This window comes from Crinia signifera, chromosome 12 (genome assembly GCF_055691185.1).
Source record: "Crinia signifera chromosome 12, ASM5569118v1, whole genome shotgun sequence".
Lineage (NCBI taxonomy): Eukaryota > Metazoa > Chordata > Amphibia > Anura > Myobatrachidae > Crinia > Crinia signifera.
Window position 1 is genome coordinate 86,827,766 of NC_139228.1, and position 9,348 is coordinate 86,837,113.

At 43.5% G+C, this 9,348-nt stretch overlaps 1 protein-coding gene across 1 annotated transcript; it reads right to left on the reverse strand.

Annotated features, from left to right (window-relative positions):
• Nucleotides 1-542: 542 nt before the first annotated feature.
• On the reverse strand, nt 543-6,526 carry ZBTB42 (zinc finger and BTB domain containing 42). Its single transcript, XM_083165971.1, has 2 exons — nt 6,111-6,526; nt 543-4,155 (listed from the first exon to the last, which is right to left on the reverse strand). The coding sequence occupies exons 1-2, from the start codon at nt 6,181-6,183 to the stop codon at nt 2,711-2,713; spliced, it is 1,518 nt and encodes a 505-aa protein (XP_083022097.1). The 5' UTR covers nt 6,184-6,526; the 3' UTR covers nt 543-2,710.
• Between the last annotated feature and the right edge of the window lie 2,822 nt (nt 6,527-9,348).

Genomic DNA, 9,348 nt, shown 5'->3' on the forward strand with positions numbered 1-9,348 from the left:
CACTGAAAAAGTTGTACAAAATTAAAACACCACACAAACTAAAAAGAAGATAAAGAATTACAAAAGAAAAAAAAAAAAAACATTTTTTTTCCTGTAGAACAGCAAATTACTTTTTTTTTTGTATAAAATATATTCCAAGCCAACAGGTCTGTCTAGATATTTATATAGTATAAAACTTTATACAGAAATAATTACTGATTTTTTTTGTTATTTTTTTTTCTTCTTACATATATATTTTGCCACCTCAAGAACTAGGAACTAATAATTTTCAGTGATGTCACAGCATTGGTGTGAATACGTTTCACATCCAGTGTTAAAACCCAAGAGCAGCTCTACAGGTACAGATTAAAAAAATAATTACAGGTTTTTATACCCGAAACTGCAAATGTGCAATGTGTACAAAAAAAAACACTTTATAAAATATGCAAGTTTTCTTTTTATGTTTAGACCAAGATATCAGTGTTATTGACTTGAACAAAAATAAGTGCAAATGTCATTGCTTTCAAACAAACAAAACAAAAAAAAACCCAACACAACAAAGGTATTTGGACATTGCCCGAACAATGATATATTTACCATACCCAAATTATTGTATTTCTGTCCATGCTCATTAGGCTAAGTGGATGTAAACTCTCCCTGTTATTTAACAGTGTTGTCTGACATAACTTCACCATGTTTTATTAAAGTTTACATAAATTAAATATTTTAGAGACAAAATCAAAAACACAAAAAAAAAAAAAAACACCATACAGCAATTTCTCCCCTTTTAGGGGATGATCACTTGAAAGAAATACAATGCTAAAATAAAAATCTATAATTATAAATCATTTCACTTCAAATAAAAACTAATAAATACTATATCAAGTACCATCAGGAACAAAAATAACTTAATTTTAGTAGTTCTGTCAGTGCTATTTCCAATCACAGCAAAAAAATAATATAACTAAATAAAAAACTATTGTACCTTGGTGTGTACTACAAAACAATGATGTTCACACATATTACAAATGAACAGACAAAATCAAATCAAATGTGTATCATACCTTCAATGAGAATGTAACAGCTGTAGAAGGAAATTAACCCTTAATTAAATTAAAATCTATAGAATAAAACGTGGTATAGAGATTAGACTGTGCCAATATATAAATATATTTTTTTCACATTTCACAATGGATCGCGATTTAATTTTTGCAGTGAAGGTCGTTTGTGGTTTTTGCTTGTAGAATTAAGTGTACTGCATCCATATAAATGAATTCCTCTTTTAAATGCCAACAGAGGTCTTACTAACTCTTTCCTACATGCAAACTCTTGGCACTTCACATTAAAAGCACCTTGACATTAGTGTATAAGAAGTAGTGTAGAGTTCCTGACTTTTTTTTTTTTAACCTTCTCCACTTCCTGTAGGATTGTGAATAATCTTATTAAAGACTTGTTTTAAATCAGTGTTTATTGCCACAGATGTGCAAAGACTTAAGGCCATCAACCAAAATGCTTGCGCTTTTTATTCTATGCTGGATCAACAGATGAAACATGATAAATGGTTGGTTGCAATACGTTGTCCTATACTGTGTTATAATCACATTAATGTCGTTTTCATTGCATATTTTTAAGACTTTTCTAAGGATTCTTGGGAGAGACCGGACATGAAGCTCTGTGAGTACAATAAGCTCAACTCAGTCCAGGAATATTTAAGACGTTTGTCATAACAGATCAGTTAAACATTGACGGCGGATTGCAAAATAAAGCAGTTATTATGCAATAATGTCACATGATGTGTACAGTGTGAACATTACTGTCTTGGAGGTCAAGGGGGGTTATAAATGGGTCAAATTAAGATTCAGCTGCCTTAAAAAATATATATGCATTGCCTTTAGAACAGCACTTTTTGGGGGTAGGAACTACAATTGTAACACCAAAATGTTCATTAACAGAACAATAGTCAATACTTGTGGCAACAGAAGACTTAGTTAAGTGTTCAATACCGAAATTCAGTAGTTTCTACATTTACCCTTCCTAAGATATTAGCACAGGAAGTGGCCTAGCACGTCCCAGAATACTGCTGGATGAAATGTTGATATACAACTTTGGAAATCACGCAAGGACGAATAAATTAGCACAGTAAAACTCTGATTGGAGGTAAAAAACAAAGGGGGAGGTACAATGAGCTGGTTCTTATATTTGCAACGAGCTAGTAGGTATGACATTGGTGCACCCTTTCATAATTAGCAGATTTAGACATGAAATAGGTAGTTGTAGGACGAGTGCATAAGGTTTGCTTTGTTTTTTTGCATCTTTTAGGATATGGAGTCTAACCTCACCAGCGGTTGGAAGTAGGTTACACATTTTTCATTCTGTTTTGCATATACTCTATATTAAATATTTCGAATATTTAATACTTGTAGAATAAAAAAAAAAAAAAAAAAAAAAAAAAGGAGGAAGTTGCAAAAAAGTCATTTAGTAGACCAATTATGGCGATAGTAGTTTTTCACATTTTTACATACTCTGGCGCTCTCCCACTTTCCATGTGCAGTACACTGCAATCACGAGCTACAGTATGCTACAAATATATATTCGGAAAGCATCACTGCTTTAACTGTAGAGAAGGGGCGGGGACAAGGGCTAGATGCACTCCTGCGACTCGTTGTGTGTGATAAAAGTGCCATCATTGAGATTTGTAAAGGGCTCGACCGCGTCCCACTACCACATATTACTAAACAACCAGTGACTTTACTAGGCCACAGTGAAACTTCCGAATGTGTCTGTACAAGTCCCCCGACTGGGTGAAACGTCTCTCGCACCATTTGCACGCGTGTGGTTTTTCCCTGGTGTGAACCACGGCGTGGCGGCTGAGATTGTGGGAATATTGGAAACTCTTCCCGCACTGGACACAGGTGTACGGTTTCTCACCAGAATGCGTGCGTTCGTGTCTTTTTAATGTGTACATACACGAAAAGGTTTTCCCGCATATCGTACAAGTGGGGACAGAGCCGTCCGGGGACATCTTGATCCGGGAACCGTCTCTGTCCCGGAAGTGTGAGCTGAGATGAAGCTGTAGGACATGCGGACTTGGGAAAACTTTGCTACACAGAGGACATATGCAGATCTGTCCCGGGGAAACAAGGACACCTGAAGTGGAAATATCTGATGAATCCATGTCATCTTCGCTCTCGTCTCTGTCGTGATACAAGTCATCTTCCCGAACGTGAGAGTTTCCGTTTCCCGCAAACATGTGTCCTAACCCTGTCATTAGGCTTTTGGCTGAATTCCCAACATGCTGAATCTTTGGACTCTTTGCTACACTGTCCTCCTGTTCTGACAGCAACTCTTGTTCATCCTTAACAAGTGGCACAGTGCCCTGCTGCTGGCTGTCGGAAGCCAGCTGTCCAAAGATGTAGGAGGGGTGTAAGGAATCTCTCCCAGACATTGGCTTGAAAGACAAATCCAGAGCACAATCACCATCACTTAGAGTCTGTGCATGGTTAGCTGATGTCTGGGACAAAGGGCACGAAGGACTATTGACACGGCCCTTTGTTTTTCCAGCTGCTGTCTTACATGACACAGCCTCAGTAGACACCGAGTTGACACCTTTCAGCTCAGGGGTCCAGCCAGGAAGCCCGCAGACCTTCTCTCTCCAAATAATCTTCTCGCATTCCGGAGTGGAGATTTTGTCTTTTATATCTGGGCTGAAGACGTGCCCGTGGTGACCCTCGGCGAGCAAAAATCCGTCATCTTTTTCCAGGTCCGACCCGTCTTCGACGTTTTTCTCCCCACAATTCAGTTCTTTATCTTTAAGCTTGCCCTTGCAGACTTTTACAATGTCATACATGTGGAGATAGCTGGCAGCAGCCAGAACATCTTCTACCGGGAGGTTGTTGAATTCCAGCTTCCCCTCGTACATGAACTGAAGCAGCAGGCTGAATGCTGGGGCTGTGACGATGTCACTGTTCAGATGCACAATGTCCCTTTTGTCTAGCTGGTCCCTGTAGAAAAGATGGAAGTACATGCTGCAAGACGCCAGTACTGCTCGGTGCGCCTGAAACTGAGCTTCTCCAACTAAAACAGTACAGTCACACAGGAAGCCTTGGTGACGCTGCTGACTCAGACATTGCAGCAACTGGCGGCTATGGTCTGGAAACTCCATTCTTCCTTCATAACCTGTTCAAAAACAGGAAAAACTTGAATGTTACAGTGAACTAAATCCTCTTAAGCAGCTGCAATAGACAGAGCTGGCTGGCAACGACCAAGCCAAACATATAATAATGTCCACTGTTCACTACTCTACGGCATGGTGCATTTTTGAAACAAGCCTGTTGTCTAACTGCACCTGCCGGGAACAGGAAAAACTTGACTTTAAATAAACAATGGTTTTCAGAAGGCAATTTCCAAAGCTTTGTTCCTCCTGGCTGGTGCAGCAGATCTGAGGCACTGAGTAGTTATGGTAACAGCTGACGTTTAAAACAGAAACTCTGGCAGCTCTTTAAAAACTTAACATAACTTATACAGTATGTACTATCAGGAAAATTCTAACATGATGATAACATGGGCAAAGCAACAGGGGTTAAGACCTCAAGCTGTCGTCTTAAGATAGGAAACGAGATCACAGTATAAACACAACAGAAACAAAAAGTTTCATGGAAAACATTTCATGGAAAACATTTCCAATAACCTAGGTCCAACTTTGATGCTATACTTTGTTAGTTTAAAGACCATCGCAGAACTGCAATTAAAGTGCCCCGATAATGACCTAGCGTCAGTTTGGTTTTTTGGGGGCTTTTTTTTTTCTGACGCTGTCTTACCTTCCCCCCCTCTGCAACAAAAGGATGTAACAGTTCATGGGACATGCCCCAGGGACCTCAGGGTGAGCTATCTCTCTTCTCTGCCATGACTTGTGGCAGTACAAGGTCTCCAGCAGGCAGCGCAGGCAGGCAGGCAGTGTGTCCCTGTGTCAGTGTGAGAGTGTGAGGGGAGGAGGAGGCTGGGAGTGCTGGCTTTGCTAATTACACAGCAAGCTGGAAAGTCAGCTGCTCTGACTTCACTAGGATGGAAATGCTACCTCCAGCTGTGCTGCTCTTAGTGCCATATGTTACTGCAAATCTAGCTACCAGCCAACCACGCTGCTTGCTGCCTTTTAAAGTTCCAACTTCCCCATTTATAGCCATCTAATACATGGGAGCAACTGCTGGTCAGACTGGGGAAGGACAGAAGTGTGGTAACTTCTGCAAGGCTGCCTAGCTGGGAGGTACAGGTGCAGGACAGAGGTTAACAGAAATGGGGACTGGGGACTATCCAAAACCTATTATTATTATTATCATAATCATCATCATGAAAGGGGGCACCGACTGCACTCATGCATAATACTGAAATGAACTGCCTTCATCACCCTTAGCTCTGTCTAGCAATAAACTTTCTTTAGTAACATAATTAAATGCAAACTTCTATGTGCTACCAGGGTACACAGTAATCATCTGCATAACTAGATAATCATATGAATAAATCAATAACTCTACACGATAACAGGAGGGTCTCTAAATGTTAAAAGCCCCTCTAAAACGTCTGTCAGCCGCTCTTCACCTCCCCCCAGGACTAGTTTAGGGGGGGGGGGGGTGCGCTCTATCTGTGACCTTTGCAGCCAGTCCCCGGCCTGTAATTTCTAACTGCAGCAGGTTGCACGGAGTTTAAGGAAGTGTAGACAGACCTCATTGTATCCGCAAACACCCCCCTCACCACCCCCTGCCGCCTGCCTGCCTGCACCCTGTAGCTGCCAAATCCCCCTTTCCCACGGCTGGCCTATGTGACTCAGCCGACCGGGGAAAGTCGTTACTGTTTGTAAACATCTTTTGATAGAAATATTCAAATCAAATAAACAAACAAACAAGGAAACAAAATAGAACTGGAGTTCTCTGGTCTGTGCAGCCTGCAGACCCGGGGACAGGGCAGGGGGGTCTTAGAAGTCAATGTAAGAGCCCTTATGTTGTCCACAGAGGGTCCCCAGGGTGCTGAGCAGGCATTAGACCAGATGGGGACTGCAAACTTGTCTCACCCAGTTGTATAAAAAAACTAAGACCCCCCCTTCTCTTAATACTATGAATAGAAGATGTTAGGATACTTACAGGAGGGTTTGGGGGTCCCAGGGGCTGGTGCGTGGTTTAAAGCCCAGAGTTTGTGGGGATCCTGCGGCTTCATGGAGGCGCTGCTGCCCCCAGATGTTCGCGCTGGTGTCACCTCCCCTCTCTCTCTGGCTGCTGCTGTGCTGTGTTAGTGGCAGCCTAGCAGCGTTGCTGTGTTGTTGGAGCAGGTTGGTAAGAGGACACTCTCGCGATAGCCAGCCTCTTTTATTTCATTTTTTTTTTTTTGCACACACAATAGTTGCAATGCTCCAGGGCTGTCTCCCCCCCACCCCCTTGCTCTGCTCCTGGGCTCAGGCTGGCTCTCTCCCTGCTGCTGCTGCTGTTACTGCTGCTGCTGCTGCTGCTGGTGGTCTCTCTGCGCAGCGCCTGGCACTGGGCACCCTCCCCACCCCAGCAGCAGCAATGGGAAGTGTTACCACTGCCGCTGAGAACCAATGGGAGAGGCGACTGCTGCAGCTGTGCCCTTCTCAGATAAACAGGCTGCTCCTGTTATAATGCACTCAGTGCTCAGACAGCAAGGGCAGCAGCCTGGCAGGTTTTTTTTCTCACTGAAGGGGGTGGGGTGATGGGCTGCACTGGCCCACATCATGCTGCCCCCCTCACACTTCTGCTATATTGGGACATTCAGGTGCAGGGAAAGACAATCTACTGGCCTAGCTAGAAGAGCAAAGAATAAATATACATTGTCATCTAGAAGATAAACTCAGCTGCTGCGGCACCTCTTTAATAAAAAAAAACAAAAACTTTCATGCATGTCAGACTGTATGGTCTGTATCTAATATGTAACAATGTTTTTCTTTTTTAATTTAGGAACAGTTATTTATACACCATTCACATTGGTTTCCAATCTATTGCCTATCACATGTACATACACACTAGGGAATACATACAATGTCCCGGAGTTGGGGTGCCAGCGGTGAAAAGGCCAACCTGTCACCCTAATATGGAGAATCCCTAAATGGGCTCTGTAATTGGGTTAATCCTCTCCCACTAACCCTCCATGCTGATAGTCTAACCCAGTGGTTCTCCACCTCGGTCCTCAAGGACCCCCCCAACAGTGCACATTTTCCAGGTCACCCGGCAGGTGCACAGCTGCACTCATTACTCACTGACACATTTTAGAAGATCACAGGTGGAGCTAATTAGTTCACCTGTGATTCTGTGTGGATACTGAAGTTGAGAACCACTGGTCTAACCCAAACCCCCCCCTGCATACTGATCCTAAAGCCCTGTACACACACACACATCGATTTGCTTTTGATTCGATGTTAGATTCGATTTTCTATTAGATCTGGCATTAGATCGTTCCATTCGATTTGGCATTAGATCTGTACTTTTGCATTAGATATCGAATTCGATTTACATTCATGGTACATTGTACACATTCGATTTACTAGATCGAATTCGATATTTCCTTGGCTGCACAGTAGATTTTTCTGTTCGATTTTGTGAAAACGGGAGCGCGCATCGAATTGAACGTAGATCGAAACTGACACAAAAACCATTCGATTTCTTTTAGGATTCGATTGGATTTTGCTTCTATAGGGAAAATCGAATCGAAAATCTGGAAAAATCGATGCATGTGTACAGGGCTTAACTTTCCCCACTAGTGCCTGACCCTAAACCCAACCCCCGTACCACACTGCCTAAACCTAACCCCCCCAGTCCGCAGCCTAACCCTAACACCACTTGTAGTGCCTAAACCTAGCCCCCTCATTGCAGCCTAACTCCCCCTGTAGCCAACCCTATTAGGCCATAGACACGGGGCAATAAAAACCCCAGTTATAAGCGATCAGACTAGATCTCTTATGCTGCCCATACACTTATGAGATATTGCATGCAATCATTCGATTTCGACCACATCTGGCCAATAAATTGAATGATTGTATGCATTTCTAAGGGACCATTCGGCGTGATGCGCGGGCACGCTGTTGAATGTCGCCGCGATAGATAGCATGTGCTGCATATAATATCTATCGAATTGCAGGAGCGATCGCATGTGGTTTCTAAACACATGCGATTGCTCAAATACAATCCGCGGGTATGGGGGGGGGGGGCGGAGGGAACGCTTTCAGTGGAGTAGGGTTTGGGGAGAGGAGGCCGGAGGGACCACTGGTGGTGTGGGAGAGGGCAGGCAGAGGAGAAGTGTAGCAAGCTCAGCCAATCAGAGGGCAACACTCTTCCAGCACCCGATGTGCCATCTCAAGATGGCATTCAACATCGGGTGCTGAAAAGGGGCAAGTTTTGCACCATAAGATGTCGCATCGAACCTGATCACATAAGTGTATAGGTAGCATAAGAAATGAAGCACAGATCGCCACGAGTGTGCCCTCCCCCCTACCCGTCCTGGCAAACTTATGTTCTGGATCCTACCTGCTGGGGTTATAACTGCATCACCCCCACACTAGGGTTGATGGCAGATGTATGTTTTGGATTGTGGGAGGATACTAGAGAAACCAGACAAAGTTACGCAAATTTGCAGAGAACATAAAAATAGAGTAAAATAGGTGGCGAGCGCAGCGAGCCCGCAAGGGGCTTCATTGCGCTCCCCACGCTGGGCAGTCGGGATGCTGATGTACTGACTGTCGGGGTATTATACCACACCCTGGTCTAGACAGTGCTTCAGGGCTAAAACCCAAGACCAGGCATGTCCAAACTGTGGCCCTCCAGCTGTTGTGAAACTACACATCCCAGCATGCTTTGCCATAGTTTTAGCATTCCCTAATAGCAAAACTGTGGCAAGGCATGATGGAACTTGTAGTTTCACAACAGCTGGAGGGCCATAGTTTGGACATGCCTGCCCAAGACTATGAAAACGTATTTAGGGGTATTCTTTCAAGAGCAGCATGTTCTGACCCAAGCGAATACTGAAACAATAGCAGGTAGGAACAATCTATTATGCAAGGAAGTAATTGATCTAGGGCAGCAACAATGCAGGGGCAAACGCAGGATTTTCAGAATGGGTTTTCCGGAGATGGACACTTAGGTGACCCAGTATATGCCGGGTCAGTTAAAGTATTATAGATAGACCAAATGTATATAAATAATAATATATATATATATATATATATATATACACACATACAGGGGCAGCAACAGCAGTGTAGACCCCTGGGCATAGCAATGTATTGGGGCCCCTACGGATCCTCTAGCGGTAGGGGTGGGGGAAGCTTTGATGTCCCGCGGGTGGTAGGGGGTATTATATCAACCGCTCAGCATG